This window comes from Lissotriton helveticus, chromosome 10 (assembly GCF_964261635.1).
Source record: "Lissotriton helveticus chromosome 10, aLisHel1.1, whole genome shotgun sequence".
NCBI classification, from domain to species: domain Eukaryota; kingdom Metazoa; phylum Chordata; class Amphibia; order Caudata; family Salamandridae; genus Lissotriton; species Lissotriton helveticus.
In genome coordinates, this window is record NC_136071.1 from 225,337,201 (window position 1) to 225,354,435 (window position 17,235).

The 17,235-nt window shown below is 44.0% G+C and overlaps 1 protein-coding gene across 1 annotated transcript in view; it reads right to left on the reverse strand.

The window, feature by feature from the left end:
• SLC5A10 (solute carrier family 5 member 10) overlaps positions 1-17,235 on the reverse strand; it is a 733,155-nt gene that overhangs the window by 50,307 nt on the left and 665,613 nt on the right. Inside the window, 2 exon segments of the mRNA XM_078665174.1 lie at positions 4,254-4,469; positions 10,195-10,363. Coding sequence (XP_078521300.1) covers positions 4,254-4,469; positions 10,195-10,363 — 385 coding nt within the window.

The following is a 17,235-nucleotide window of genomic DNA, read 5'->3' on the forward strand; positions in this document are numbered from 1 at the left end:
CTCTGCTATTGTAATCAACGTACCACTGACCATGGCTACCCATCTCACCTGATGCACCTATCCTCTACCAGTGTTTGTATCCTCATGCTGGTTCAGCTTTCTTCTCACATGCACCTAAGCGGCTGATGTAGTGGAAAATTCATTTTCACTTGTAGGGGTGCATTATAATCATATGTGTAGAGCGCACCTGCATATAATCAATTGCTGTGTTAACATAAGGTGTTAGGACTTTAGAAATGTAATAACATGAATGTTATGTATTTAGTTTATGGATAATAAAGGTGAAGGGTTAATGTGGAAACTAAATGTAACTAGCAGAAAACTCCAATGTGAAGAATTCATGTTGTGGAACTGACAAGCATTCATTATTAAATGTGTTTATTAATCGTCTTATTTTATATGTAGGTAGAATATTAACCAAATGTGCCTTATTTTCTATGCAATTTCATAAAACTCATGCGCCATTACTCTTAGGTTAGCTAAATCTTGGAGTCCTGAAATGCATTTCCCAGGAAGCTCTCGCTTTAGAATTAACAGTTTGAATTTCATGTGTGCTGTGGATTTCGATATTTCTCACGTTTGTGTTGCAGGTGGAAAAAGCGCCCTTGTCAGTTAGAATAAAGTCTTTGTTTTAGGAGCGAAGAGGATACATTGAGAGTTAAAGACGATAAGGAGAGCTGCCATACTTTGACACCGGAGAAGGCCTGGGAATTAAGGTCATCAGGTTGATGTCAGGAACTTTGCTGTCCTGTGGAAAAATACCTATGAGAATGTGGTCAGAGTGGATGGCGTGACCCAAAAGGAATCTTAGGAAGATACCTGTAATATTGGAACGTTGTAAGTAGGGAAAGCAGTCCACTTCTTCTCTGCCTTTGGAGAGAGAGCATCTCAGAACGAGCTCTGTCTCGATAGATTTTGCTATTCGACCCATCGTTAGTGGAACAGCTTCTTAGGAAGACTTCACATGCTGAGACCTTTCAATTCCTTTTCCCTGAAGGATGCTTAAGTAGGGATGTCACTTTAGCATTACTGTAGGCATAGACTGATGCTTTATATTCATCAACCCTCGATGCAGGAAATTTGGACTCGTGCTTTTTGACCCTCTGCATCATATTCCTCGAGTTAATTGTCTTGTGCATGTTGCACCGACTCAACTTTATTCACAGATTTGGCTTTATGTTGATTCCAATGTATTTCTACACTCTCATCTTAAGGTGTCTTTATGTCCAGTTATTTTTGGCTTTGTAATAAATGAATTAAACTTACTTAGTGGTCTGTGGTTACTATGTGTCAGAGAAATTCCTTATTGAACTGATTAATTTGTTAACAACTTTCTCCCCTCTACGCTCACATGCTGTGAAAAATAGCCATCAAACTGTGACTCTAGAACAGATCTAGAACTTATGGGCCCGGCCCTTTCACACCCCATCCCCTAGTGGCACCACTCGGCCTGCAGATCTGTAAAGTCTTCCAAAGGTGAGCAAAGAGCATGCATGGATTTTGTTTTCACTGTTCAATCTTCGTAACCTTGCATCATACATAAACTCCATTCTACGCACATAGCTGTGAGCATTCCAGTGCTTCCCTACTATCAGAAATTCTGTAATGTTTGTTGTATCGCAAACCATTATGTGGTTGTAAGGCAACAAAGTTCAGCAGGCAGTTCAATATGTTGCTGTGTCATTCTGTACCATGAATGCTGTGAATGGGACTTTCCAACCCTTTACACCAAGCCCCATGTGCCATTTTCCGCTTAGGACAGCATTACCAGGTTCTCATTAGCAATTCTGTTTAATATCTCTCAGATTAAAGAGGCATTATGCTTTATTTTCTCCAGAAGGGGGAATAATTTGCTGCTTCTGGCATTACCGGCTCCTTTAGCAGAGGTTTTCCCAATTCTAGGTACTTTAACTTAGATATGTACCACTTCTTCTGAACAGTTTCTAAATATTTTAGGGAGCTGCTGTGGGTCAGGATGTTGAGCGGGCGGTGGGGAGGTCCTCTGTGGTGGGAATGGAGGCGGATGAGTTTCTATGGAGGACACTGCCTGCTCCTCAAATGGTGATGGAGGAGTCAGCTGGGGGCCAGATCGTCCCTTTGCCTGCAGTTTCTGTACCTCTGCAACACAGTTGCAGTGATTATAAGATCATGTCCAGAAACACTGGACAACTCTTAGTTGCCGTGAGTGAGATCCCCCTGTTAAGCATCTATGGAGCCCTGTTCTTATACTCACCTTGATCATCTCAGGGACGCTGACTACTCTGGATTCTTCACTTCTGAGTTCAAATAACTTAGGGCTTCATTCAGATCTTGGCGGACTGGTTACTCCGTCACAACAGTGAAGGATAACCTGTCGGCCGAAATATAAATCCCATAGGATATAATGGGTATTATATTTTGGCGGACGGGATATCCGTCACCATTGTGATGGAGTAACCTGTCCTCCAAGATCTAAATCAGGCCCTTAATTCCCAGCTGCTATACTACTGCACTTTTGGGTGCTCTTCAATTCTTGCTACTCTTAGCTGTCACCGTTCCAGTAGCCAATTGCCTTGCAATCCCACCCATCACTAATTAATCTTAAGCTCCGCCGCTGTAAACCTCTGCTGTGCTTAGATACAGAATTGACTGTATATTTCAAACCACATTTCCTTGTGAGGCTTGCTAGGATTTGCAGTATGGTATGCCAGCTTCAGATGGGAACTTACTTATTTTTCCTTGATGAGCATCTCTTCTTTTACTCTGCAAGATCTCATTATTCATGGTTGCAGTGTGCAGAATGGCGTTCATTGTCTAAGGTAAAGTGTGTTGTTGTAAGGCTGCAAGCTCACTATGTTGGGCACAACTGCCTATAGTTTAATAAATACTGCCAATAGTCTTTCATGATGTATTTCTGTAAGGGGGTGTATGTGAGTGTGTTTTTTCTGCTATAATTTTTGGGATCCTGGCTGCAGAAACTAGCCTTCTAAGTACATTTCACAGCAGAAGCATCAACCACTCAGTTTGATGGGGGCATGCCTCATAAGAAGCACAATTTTTGCCAAATCCACACACTGATCCCAAAGCTCTAACAGGAGCTTCAAAGAAGTGCTCTACTCTTCCTGGTAAAACTTGAAAGTCTACAATGTGCAACTTTGCCCAATATTCCATGACTAGGTTGAGCCAAAACACAACGAAATCCAAATGAGCAGTTATGTGTTGTGACAGGCCTTCCAGCTTTTCCCAGGATATATTTTTAACAATGGCTCATGCTGAAAGCCAGAGGAAAGTATGCTTTCTGTACTGAAAGAGAGGTGGAAGGTTGGGGGAAGTATTAGGTCCGCTTGTTACCAAGTAAATGAAGTTTAACACACTCCTTACCGTGTTGACTGGTGTTGCCAGTTACCACCATGAAGGGGGGTAGAATGGCCATCTGAGCATGGACAAGGTTACTTGATTTCAGGAAACCTATAGGTATGCCCTATGCGCAAACGTAAAATACTAAAACCCTTGCCTTAATGCAAAAGCCAAGAACTTCAGGAAAAAACTACTGAATGTGACCTCCCCACATAAATCAAATACATAGTCAGCATAGCTAAGTAAAGTAATGTAGAGACAAAGTGGGCTGTTTCTTTCCAAGTCAACTAAACAAATGAAGTAATACGGAGTCGCGAGCGGAGCCATGTCATTGTGACGTCCTCATCAACGTGGGAGAGCTAAGAAATAGTTTCCGTGGAATGCTGGCGCAGGGGTAATTCAAAAGGTGAGGAATCCACAGGCAGATGTATCCATCAGAAAAATGGCCAACCACACTTCATATTATCTGCTCTACACATAAATGTAGTTAATTGTGTTGTCAGTCCCTGAAGTCTTTAGAAATTCTCTTTTTATCGAGCCACAGAACGGGCTATAAATCCTCTATAAATACTGTGTAAAAAACAGACTCCAGTTTGTTTCCGATTGCATTAGAGCAGAACAAAACAATCAGCTTACAATAAGAACGGGTACAAGTCACAATACAATTCTAAGTCGCGTGACTTGTTCACACATCAGAGTTACAAACCAGGCCTGAATCTCCTTCAAGAGCTTGCCTATAAACTTAATGGACACAGGATTATGTGTTTAATAAAATCATAGCTTCATCTCTAGTGATAATGTGTCTGCAATTGGACTAAAATCAGGACACTCATTCCTAGTGAAGCATGTGCTGGTTGGAAGAGAAACCTTGATACTGTCAGCATTGCATTTGTTATTACAGCAGACCATTCACTCACGTGAGATTGCAAAGGAGGCTCTGTCAGAAGGCTGACAACCACAACGATCCCAATGCTCAGCACGCAGAGGATAATGGCAAAGTGCAGGTAATGAACGTCTTTGAGCACCGAAGGCCTTTCATCATAGACGCCACAACGAGGAACTGGGTAGATAAACTCCATGATCATCCTAACAAGGCCAACAACGAGACCCACCATCAAACCCCAGAAAGCTCCCTGAAAAAAAAAAGGTTTTCTATAATTATGATGTGATCACTCACTTCACTTTCATTTATCTCGGCGTGTCCCTTATAGTACTGGCAATACTCTAAATCAGTTTCTGTGCCTTAGAGAATTCCTGTTGATTTAGATCACTTTTCATCTCAATAATTATTCCTCTATGCTCTTCCATAGCTTACCAGTCCTCCCTTCAATCATACCTTGCTTAAACCACATCATGTTTCTTAAATTACTCATTCTACCTTGACCAATTCTCCTACTTTATGACACTTCTCCCATTACTTCTCCAAAAAGCCCTTTTTCTCCAGCAGGCCTATTTTCCCTAAATCGTGTATCACCTTAGTAATCCTCTCTTTTTGTGTCTAATGTATCCTGTATCAGGTTAAATATGTTTTCTTGCATTTCGTTTTCTCTCATACATCCTACATAAATGGCATTCTTTTATTCGAATACCTGTCTTCAGAAAGCCCGAATACCACTCCTAAGGTACTCTTATACTTGCTTCTATTGCTCGTATATCATACCTTAGATAATTTAGCATTCTTTGGGCAATTTTTCCTCCATCACGCTATAGCTCCTCTCCAGTTCAACAATTTCTTCTACATCAGATGGCTTGTATTCTTGTACATTAACTCCTTCACATTTACTGCTTTGGTCCATTCGCCTCACTTAGTTAAGCTATCCTATATATAATGCTTACTTGCTTGGATCATGCATCTTTACCTTTATCATCCATCACCCTATTAGACCTCATTTCCATCATGGATCACTGCTGACAAATATCACGTTATGTGACACAAAGAGATGTACAAAAGTTCCCCGGGAAGAGTGACGGAGAGGGGTGTGTGTGCTAGTAAGTGGGGGGAATCCCCAAGTTGGAACTAGAACCCTCACACACCCAGCAAGCTAGGTGTCATGCTTCATCATATGGGCTCTGCTCCTCGTCAGACTGGCGCTGCAATGTCTGACGGGCTCCCGAAACCGGGGCTCTTTAACGGAGATCTTCTGTTCCCGCCATATGGTGCATGCGTGTGAGAGGGCCTGTGGAGTGTGGTCGTGAAGTGGGTGTTAAGTTAAAAAAGGTGAGTCAGTCTACATACTGAATTTATTCTCGTAGTAGACTCCCTTGGTTAAAAACAAAGAACAGTGGTGTGGGAGGGGAGAGACAATGACCCTAACACTATTAGGGAGAATTGGACTACTACCCTCAATTATCGGTCGACATGTTTCTTGCCTGATGGCAATTCTTCAGGACCTAAATAGGATCGTACCACACAGTGAAAAAACTAGTGACGAATATATACAAAAACAGAAGTAGGGGGTCAACACTTGCAGGCAGGTATACGGCCGTAATACAGTCAGTAATACCAGGGTGCAGGCTAGTCTGTCCTGCTGCAATTAGAATGCCTGTAGAAATGAAATAAGGTATGTAAAAAAACATAGTACAAAGCAACTGCATTGATGAATTTTACACCTTAAAAACATAGTGAGCGCACACACACCCACAGTAACCGTGCTAGTTAAAAACCAAGCATAACATTTGCTAATAGTGGCAGACCATAATTGTGATCAAATGGTACCAGCCATTGCATGCATCGGTCGAATTAAAACATGAAGAAACAACAAAGTACAATGCTGTGCAGACTGAGGAGTGTAAACTAGGTAACCTTACCCTAAACCGGATCCCTGATGGACCTCTCAGTCTGCTCCCGTGGGACTGGCTGGGGAGGTATAGTACCTAGTTTCCAGGAGACAAGGGTATTTTATATGGGGTGTATATAGGCTCCTAACCATATCGTTAGGGGTGCTGACGAGTAGGTGTGGTCTAACCATGTGGCCTACGAGACGAGGTAAGGTAGAGTACCTCCCTATGCACCCCGAGCATTAGAGCCACCGGGTGAGTCTCCCGCCGCCATATCCGGCCAGGGCTACACCATCAACAAGGGGGCGAGAGCGGACAACAGGGCCAGCGCCCACCGTGACCGCGCTGTGCCCCGAACACTGCGTTGGAGAGCAAACGCGAGCCGGCAGAACAGCTGGGCAGGGTGGCCGTGCCCGCCCCACATCTATAGCAAGGCGCGCTGCACCGTAGTACAGCGGGAGACGGACACCCAGAGTCAGATACTCATGGAATACAGTGGGGGTTGCCAGAAGAGCTTACCTGGTCCGTCGATGATGTACCATGGCGACTATCTAAGGAATTCTCTCACCTTCAGCGGCAGCAGTCCAAACGGCTTCACCTACCCCACGAGCAGCGTCTAAGCAATGACGCAGAGCAGCTGGTGACGAGCTCTATGCGCGGGCAGTATTTAAGCGCCATAGAGGTTGCCAGTCACAGCGTCGTTCTCCACTAAGGGACCACCCCCACCTCATGACAACGCATGTGTAGTATGCAAGGCGATTTGTTAGGAGATGGGCTGATGGCTATGGCGGCCATCTTAGAGAGATCGAGAGTTAAGAGGCAAGCAGGTGGGGATTTGGCTAATAGCTATACCGTTTACAATGTTTAGGCAGTGAAACAGTTGACTGCAAATGTCCCAATAACAGGGTTGTCAATTTGTTAATACATTACTGCGTAACCAGGGAACAGGGACCGCCCCCACCCAAGATTGCGCAAGAGTGTAGTGCGCGACTTGTTAGGGGTCCGACCGTCGGCTCTGGCAGCCATCTTAGAGTGGTGAAAATAGGTAGGGGAGAAGGCTGATAGTTACTACGGTTAAAAATGCTGGACAGTAAAACTAAAGGTTGTGGGAGTCCAAATAACTGGGTGATAAAATGTCACTTGGTCATTGACAAAAACCAGAGGAACAGTTTTACACATACCATAGCCCGTGATGGACACAGCGTAAGGTAGGGTCACAGGGTCATGTTCCTAGCGAGACCCAAGGGACAGAGTCATTTAATCCGACCATGTCCAAGCGGAGACGGTGGACCCATCTTTGTTCAATCCTGAACAAGGCTTTTTTGGAAATGGCTGGGTGGGCTTCTAACACCAACCAAGTGAGGCTGTCTGCCGTGTGGTTGTTTTGGGCAAAATGTTCATATAGTCTGGTATGTGTTTTGTGGCATCTGATGTTACTCTTGTGCTCTAGAATCCTCACTTTGACGTGCCTCATGGTCATTCCTATGTACTTTTTGCCACAAGGGCAGGTGATCATGTAGACACATTTGGTGCTATTGCAATTGGTGTGCTTCCGTAGTTGCCACTGAAATGTGTCAGACAATCTTACTTCTTTACATTGGGATGTCTGAGGGCATGCCGCACAACCTCCACAAGGGAAATGGCCAACCACAGGGGGAAGGTCCCACAATCTCCTTTGGTTATCACTGTTGTTATGTCTCGGGCGGGTGTGTATTAAGGCATCCTTCAGGTTAGCAGTTCTCTTAAATGCAAATCTGGGTTTTGGTATTTCTAGCCCTCCCGAGTTGATTATTGGCCAATGTTTATTGATAGTTTTTTTGAGGAATGTGGAGTTGGGAGTGAAGGAGGTCACACACGTAATCAACTCGTCTTGGACTTTAGGATGTTCTTCCAACAGGTTTGCCCTAGGGTTATTCAAGGCTCTTTTCCGTGACTGTTTTACTAGTCTGGTGGGATACCCTCTGTCTTGTAGTTTGTGTTGCAGCAGAGTGGCCTCCCTTTGGAAATCTACAGTGTCCGAACAGTTCCTTCTAATACGGAGGAATTGGCCAAAGGGTAGGTTATCCCTCAGGGCCCGTGGGTGATGGCTCTGAAATAGTAGAAGACTGTTTCTATCAGTGCTTTTACGAAAAAGAGTCGTGCTCAAGCTGGTAGGGTTGAGGTTAATGCATAAGTCCAGGAAGGGGATAGTGGTGGTTGATATTGTTTCCGTGAACTTAAGGTATTGGTTTTGGTTGTTGATCCAGCTGCAAAATGCCTCACAGGTCCTGCGATCACCCTTCCAAAAGACCAGGATGTCGTCGATATACCTGCGCCACAAGGTGATGTTATCACGGTAAGGATTGTGTGCAGACTGGATAACCCTATCCTCAAAGGTTGCCATGTAAATACATGCCAGGCTTGGAGCAAAGGTAGAACCCATAGAGGTCCCCTGGATTTGGTGGTAGAGTTGAGAACCATATTGAAAAAAGTTTTCAGTCAAGGCTAAGGATGCACATGCCATGATAAATGCAACCGGGGTAGGAGAGGACCAATCTTCTAACAGAAGGGTGGACTCCACTGCCTCCAGAGTGGCCTGTTGGGGGATATTGGTGTAAAGTGCCTCAACATCCATCGTTAGGAGGAGGTCCACCCCTTCCCTCCCCTCCAGGGATTCAATAAGTCGGAGTACATCCCGAGTATCTTGTAAAAAAGATGGGATTTTCTTCACCACTGGTTGCAGAAAGAAGTCGCAGAATTTTGACAGGGGCTCGAGAAGGGAGCCTATGCCAGAGACAATGGGTCTCCCTGGTACTGGAGTAACACCCTTGTGAATTTTGGGGAGGGTGTAAAAGTAAGGGATGACCGGGTCCGTAGTGACTAAAAATGCTGCTTCATTTTTTGAGATCCACTCATTTGTCTCGCCCTCAAGTACAAGGCTTGTAATAGTGGTCATGAGTCGTTTGGTGGGATCAGAATTGAGTGGTCTGTAGTGGGAGATGTTAGCAAGTTGACGTCTGCATTCTGTGTCGTAATCAACATGATTCTGGATCACAGTAGCACCACCTTTATCTGCTTGTTTAATCACTATGCTGGTGTCATTTCCAAGTTCAACCACCGCCTGTTTCTCAGCTTTAGACAGATTCATGTAGGAGGAATGGTTGGGTTTGTTATCTAAACTCCTCAATACTGCTTTCTCAAAAGCAAGGATTTCTGGGGGAACCATCGAGTCTGACGGTGTGAAGGTAGATGGCTTGTATCACGTTATACCTCTGAGATCGATTCTCTACATTGAGATCACTTTTACTAGCTTAGATGTAGTCTCCCTGTTAGACTATTTTCCCCTTGATCAGATCTCACCACTAATTTGGATCATGCCTCCTCCTTGGATCGTCCCCTTATCTGATAACATCTCTTCCCCTTCATCACTGTTTTCTTCTTTCTACCACATTTCCTCCTTTTTGTCATATCTTCTCAATAATATTGCTACAAATTTTTTGGGTAGATTGGCGAAGGGAAGAAGAATGATCATATACACAAGACATCATCTGCGGGATTGGCAAGACCCAAAGAAGAAGAAGCAATCAAGAGAAGAATAGGTGATAAGATGGAAGTAAAGGGATCATAGAGAGGAAAGAAATGAAGGGACAGGGAGAACTAATCAAAGGGACAAGTCATCATTAAGAGGATACATTAGCTAAAGGAAAATAATTGATCTAACCAAAAAGATGTGAGCTTTGAAGGGTAAGGAAGCACAAGCATTTTTTTCTAATGAGGAGTTTTTTTAAGTCAATTGAAGTGATCAAAGACATAATTAATCTGTACAAGAAGATGTTTTCTAGAGGAGGAAAGGTCAACTTTTCTTTTTCAGATCACCGCGTTTAGAACCTTCCTCCTTATTAGATCAGTTCTCCACCTATATTCCTTCTCTTTTCTTTGATCACAAGTTCCTTGAGCTATTTTCCGGTCATGTACATCCCTTCTGTTTCCTTGGACTATTTATTTCCCTTTAAATGAATACTCCTTTCCAGATTTGATTACATATATTTGGTATCGTAAATTGAGTCACACAGTATATACAATCTATTTAAAGGGCCTTACCTGCTCATTGGTTCTTTTCCAGAATACAGCCAGGCCAAAGACTGCTGTGACAGGAGGCGCCAGGTAGCTGGTTACAGACTGGATATAGACATAGAGCTGGCCACTGTTTGCACTCTGCAATATGGGGATCCACACAACACTAATGGCAACCAGGACCACTGTGACTATTCTGCAATGAACAATTAAAAAACATGTTTAAAGGATGTTGTCATGCTTCGCTGTTTACCGAAAGGTGCACACCTGATATTTTGCGGTATGAGACATTATACATGTTCGATATATCTTAACACCAATTCAACTGGATGATTTATTCTTTACTATATAAATAAATGCCCTTGACTGGGTGATTCCAGTCTAAATGAGCCATTTTAGTTGGTTTATTCTATTGCTATAAACTAAATCTCAATCCCATGAGTAAGGACTTTAGGGTTGGTCAGCAGAATAGTGTGATTTTGGTTGCCCTAAAGATCTAGATTAATCAACTACTTAGTGCCTGATTTAGAGTTTGGAGGACCATCAGTGTGGCAGAATAAATTGCTTCTGTCACCCTGACGGACATTCCATTACCCCGAACCTAGAGATGTCCACCAGCCCGGCAGACATCTCTTAACATTGCCAGTAAGGGCCATCACAGTGGTTCTTGTCAATGTTGTAAAGTTTGACACAAGACTCAGTCAAACAGAATGGCAGTCCATCAAACCCCTGAAAGTGGGACTTTGTTTTTGAAAAAAAAAAGTAAAACAAATGAACAACCCCACACCATGGGAGCTTTCCCCCATATTGTGGAGGTCATTTTTTAAATTTTACAGTCCCTCACTGCAAGGATTGACCTGGTGGTGATAGACAGCAACAAAAAGACATCCCACTGCCCACCCTAAAATGGGTGGACAGTCGAATGACTAAGCTTCGACCGCCCATACTTGGCCGGCTCTACATTGGGCCGGCGAAATAAGAGTCTGAAAGAGAGGGTATTCAGTCGCAGTTGCCATGGGGTACCCTCTCTGCCAAGCCCTTCTTCAGCCCTTTAGCTGTGATGAATACCAGGCTCACTTATTGAAAAGCGTAAGAAAGCTTCAGAAAGCTTGATTGAAAAGCAATCAACGTGGTTGAATGAGGAACAGATTTGATTAGCAAGTTACTAAGAAAGATAATCACTTTATTGTCTACTCAGTGTACTACCTGAATTGATGTGTGAAAATGTGTGTACATTATACTCAGAGTTGCGGCATTTGGTACAGATCATAACCCATACAATCATGTACATCCCCACCTTGTCTCCGCCCTAAACGAGAGCAGAGATATGCGTCCAAACCTTTACTTCTAAGATTTGAGCTTGAATTTATTATTTATTCGCAGAGCTCCATTCCTTCAGAAAGGTTGACCGGTGAGTCCCAAGGGCTGGCCATTTGCAATTCTAGTGACAACCAGCAAACTATATCCACAACCCTCTCTCCGTTCCCTGGTGAACCTTAAATTCCTGTGTGAGGTGGAGGTGGGTGTTGCAAGCAGCTTAACTCCATTACAGAGGTGTCATGTGGAAACAGTATCCGAAGGCCCATCCTGGTGACACACTGGCTGCTGCTCTGAGTGGTATTTGGACACATGCTAGTCTTGGCTGTTCTGTGTGTGCCACTGCTCATGCATTTCAAATATACTTTGACCTAATCTTTCAAGTCGGGTTTGAGAGTTTTCGTTAAAGCGAAGAATGAATACGAAGTCCATTAGATGTTGGACCTTTTGGAGTCCAAATTGCAAAATGTCTACAGCTGATTGATTATGAGTTTTTAAAAGTACTCAAAGCATGTTGTTTCTTTTGTATGTGTCCTCTACTTCCAACAGTGGGCTTCCTTCTCCATACTACCGAAATCCAGTATTTGCGATCCACCGACCATCGTAATTTCCACTCCCATACTCAGCACACACAAGGCCTTCTCTGTGCTACGAATCGAAGAACTGCACAGCTCTGCAGTCACCATCTTGGCTTGTTTCTTTGCTGCATTGTATGTGCTACCCATCTTGCTCTGAATATAGACAGAGTGCCAGTTTCAATGGATAGAAAGGGGCTGTTGCCCAGGTGTGTATGTATTTGATTCGTTTTTTAATTTATTTTACATTTTCTATTTACAAAGCACTAAGTAATGCTGGAGAGCCTCTTCGATCTCTGTTATAGGCAGGAGGAAACGACATTTGAAGCCGAGAATAAAAGTCTGAAGTAAGTTAGAGTCTAAGCACTAAGCAGACAGGATGTGTTTTCATTGTGTGATTAACCAATAAAAGAAGAACTCCGGAAATAAAGATAGGGTCTTTAATATTATTATGTTGCAGAGTAAACAAAAAGTGTGCAGTGCTTAACTTGTGAAAATAATTAATTCAGGGGCCCATAGTTTTTCTTAGGAGCCTGCCCCTAGCCCAACTGAATCCTGCCGGTTAGCCAATTACCAGTGCTGCCTGATCATGGTTCCATGCCTCGTTTCTTCCTCCACCAAATGTCTCTTTGCCTTACTCTAGCACATTATTTTTCTCCTCTTGCCTATGACTTACGGTGTTCCTCTTCCTTCCTATTTCTCCCTTTCCAGTCTTGACTCTCTTCCTCTGGGTCAAAGTCTGATGGCGAAATTTCCTAGTGGTTACCTTTTCATACAAACAGACAACAAGATGATCAAGTTATATATCAACCATCTGAGTGTCACCCGGTATAAGGGATTTATCTTTCTGATCACCAAGGTCGGACACTAACCAGAGAGTCATATTATGTCTCTCTCGGAAGAGGTCTGTTCAGCTGTCAAACAGATGCCATCTGCAGTCGCTTTCCCTATTCTCTGGACTGTTTTTCCCTCTACACTTTTCCTTGTTAGGCATGAGGTCAGATGCCCTCTTCTGAACGTATTTGCTTCCCAGCACAATGCCAAGCTTCCCACATAGTTTTCTCATTTTTGGGATCCCAGGCTTGGGTGGTGGATGCTCTCCCCGGTCCATGCCCAGAAGGTATTCTGTATGCCTTTCCTCAGATTCCCCTTCTTCCGAAATTCCTGTTATGGGTCCATCAGGTTTAGGCTTGAGTAGTAGTGGTTGTCTTTTCCCACGCTTATCAACCCTGAGACTCAGGTAAATGGCTTGGCTCTTGAAGGGTCATGGCTCCTCTTTTTACGGGATATGTCCTTGGGAGTCCCGAAATCTTGCAGGGACTCTCTCTTAAAGGTATATAACACCTTTGGGTTTTTCTTTGGTCTATGTGTAGGGTTCAGGAAGTACAGCCTTCAGATTTTGAAATGGGTCTTGTTCTTTAATTTCTTCTAGTTTTTACACAGGTCCGGCCCTATCTATCTTATGAGGTCAGTGGGAGCCATCAGGGCTTTCATAGAAGACTTGGATCCTAATGCCTTACGTTTGTTTAAGGGCTGGTCTATGGTGAGAGGTCTAGTCAGATCTCTGGTACCTCCTTGGGATTTCCATTTCGTGCCAGTTGCCTTCAATGTTCCTCCTTTGTAATCCCTGGGAGGCATTTCGTTGAAGTGTTTAACTCTCAGTCTTCTATTTCTCAGAACCATTAATTTGACTCAAAGTTTGGGAAAACTGGGTTGTTTATTGTGTGTTCCTCCTTATCTGTGATGATTTTTTCCTGACAGCATGGTACTTAAATTAAGTCCCAACTTCATCGCTAAAGTATTTTTTGTTTTTGTTTTATCTCTATCATTTGAGAAGCTGCCTCTTGGGTTGTGCTTTCTGCTTTCATTTGTCAATATCATCTCCACGAGGGTGGCAATAGTCAGTTGGATTTCGGTTCTATGGTGCTACCTTCTGTTTCCTTGGTCTAACTGTATTTTCTTTGTTACACTATATGTTTTTACATATAATGCTATCACATGGTGTTTTTTGGTCAATTATCAGGGCATTTGGGTGAATGGCTCTGGCTTGGTACAGCCTCGCAAAGTAAGGAAGGGAACGCATAAGTAGCCAGATTACTTACCAGTACTCTTAATTACTGCTGGGGCCATCTTTCTCATACCATCCCTTATTTCTCCCTTCCCTCCATCCCAGTTGAGCTTGCCGTTCAACGGAATGGTTGGCTTTCTACCTACAGGACTGGTTTTGGAGATGTATGTTTTTGGCTCCATCCCTAAAGGGGTACCAGGAAAGGGTTTTCAGTAAAAAAAAGCTTTCATAGATGTCATGGTGGTGGGATACCTTAAGATGTAATGAAGGGGATGACGAAGCTGGCTCCATCAGTAATACATATTGTGGTTAAGTAATTGAAGACATGTGTGTTAGAACTGTTAAACGTGAAAAACCTATGAAAACACCTTTTCCGCATGTTGTTTCCCCCCAAAAAGCTGAATGTGCAGTAATATGATGATTGTGATTTAAGGCAATTTAAAGAATCAAAATATTATTGCAGCATTCTTGACTTTCTCAAAAGGAAGGCCTTAGTGTGATCTGCAAATCGCCCTCTGCCACTGTCTTATATATTCACATATACATTTGAAACAGTTAATCTTAGACGAGAGTGTGTAGAGATCCCAAAATATTATTTCTGAATGAAGGAGGTCTAGAGTCTGAACCCATAGGTGGGGGAAAAAAATAAAAATGTAAACCAACGCAAGAACACAAAGGCACTATGCTTTACTGACGTGTGCTAAATCTTGCAATTGGGTTCAGACTTATTAATAAGTGCATTGTATCTAGATTTCCCTTTTTGTGGGTAAGGTCATTACCACATACTTTTTTCCGAATTGATTTTTTATTTACACGCTACTGGCTTTTATTGCTAGCGAGAATCATCACAATTCCCAAGTCCCAAATAAAAAGCCTGGGGATTTGGTTTGACACAGACTTGAACTTTTCGGTCCAAGCTACAAAGACCGCAGCTACATGTTTTGGGTTGATGAGGATGTTGCGGAAGGTGCTCCCTCTGCTCCCATTCCAGGCAAGGAGGATCCTGGTCCAGGCCCTTATACTATCTCGCCTGGACTATGGGAATGCCCTCTATATGGGAGCTCCTACCTTTACCATCCAGAAGCTCCAAGTCACCCAAAACAGTGCGGCCCGTCTACTTTACAACCTTCCCCGATGGCAGTCAGCAAGGAATGCCCTAAGGGAACTTCATTGGCTCCCTATAGCGGCAAGAATACAATTCAAGGCCATGTGTATATTACACAAGGCCTTTCATCGTACTGGCCACGCAATTCTTCAGTCCCTGGTCACTCCCTATGTTCCATCCCGTTCCCTTCGTTCCTGTACTCTCCAGTTGGCCACTTCCACCAGAGTCAGGAAAGCCTGCTGGGGTGGCCGCTCCTTTTCACACACCGCGGCCAAACTCTGGAACACTCTCCCTCTATCCCTCCGGGGAACTGTAAATCATCTCTCTTTCAGGAAAGCCCTGAAAACACACCTGTATGTTAAACCCTGCTGATCTGCCTTGAGCCCACGCTAAATAAATTTCCAGTCATAAGCGCTACGAGGCCTCCGGGTAGATAGCGCTATACAAGTGTAGTTTCATTCATTCATTCATAAAAAAGTGGTATTATCTTAGGTTTCTACAACTGCATTCTCAGGGCACATGGACGCGTTTTCGCTTGTCATAAAAAAAAAGATTTTCGGCAACCCTGCTAAAGATCAATAAAGTGTTTTTCAATTAAGAAAACACCAATATAATTCGCTAAAATAAAAGAAAGGCAGGAACGCAGAACAGTAGTCAATGGTTTGAAAAATCCCTTCCACGTGCCACAAAAATGCCATAACACGTGAGGGTGCCTGACGAAGAGGAGGGGCCGGGGATCCCGTTTCAGAGGCCTGTGAAGGTGCGCTGACGAGTTTTCGGTGTCTTTTCACTTCTCGTAATGTGATAGCAGATTAATTAAGAATAAGACATCAAAAATGTGGTTCAATTGGGTTAAGTGCAAAGCACTCGTGTTGGGTTACAGGGCCAACCACCGGCTCTGGTTTGTTGGCATTCTGCTGCGCGGTGAAGGCATCTGGTTTCAGTGTTCATGGAAGGAGAAACACACCTGCAGGAAAAGTCGCACCTGCCGAGCCGCCGAGCCAACCGGGGCCGACTTTAAACAGTGTTCCAGGTCGCTCTTGGCTACAGCTGTATTTCATTGAGGGGTGAAACCTAAAAACGACACCACTTTTTTTACATTTCAAAATCTTTTATTCAATTTTCAGAGATTAAAAGGAACACAAATACTGTGGTAAAAGAAATAAATACAAAGAGGTGCAGTACTATACACCAGAATGTAGGGTTACACCAAGAAGGGGAGGGGGGTCAGATGTGCAGTCATCAATCAATCAATCAATCAATCAATCATTCAAGGGTTTTTAAAGCGCGCTACTCACCAGTGAGGGTCTCAAGGTGCAGGGGGGCGCAGCTCTGGATCACCCCAAAAGCCAGGTCTTGAGGCTCTTCCTGAAGGTGTGCAGGGTAGGGGAGCATCTGATGTTGACTGGGAGCTTGTTCCAGGCCTTGGACATAGGAGAAAGCTCTTCGGCCTGCTCTGGTCTGGGGATGCGCAGGGTCTCTGCTAGGGAAAGGTCGTCAGAGCAGAGGTTTCTTTTGGGTACGTGGAATGAGACTCTTTCATTGAGGTCTTTGGGTCTGATGCTGTGGAGGGATTTGTATGTCTGGGTGAGCAGCTCGAACGTCACTCTCTTCTTGATGGGGAGCTAGTGGAGGTTTTGCAGGTGTTGGGTCATGTGCTCAGGTCGTGGGGTTCCGAGGACGAGTCTGGCTGCGGTGTTCTGGATAGTCTGGAGTTTGTGTAGCAGGGATTTGTTGATTCTGGCGTAGAAGGCGTTCTCGTAGTCTAGTCTGCTGGTTATGAGTGCATGGGAGATGGTGTTTCAGACTTCGGGGGATCCATTTGAAGGTCTGACGAAGGATGCGGAGGGAGTGGAAGCAGGTGGAGGCGACAGCGTTGATCTGGCAAGTCATGGTGAGGGAGGAGTCTAAAATGATGCAGAGGTTACGGGCGTGGTCCGTCGGGGTGGGTGGGTTTCCAAGGGTGGTGGGCCATCAGGTGTTGTCCCAGGCAGTGGGGGAGG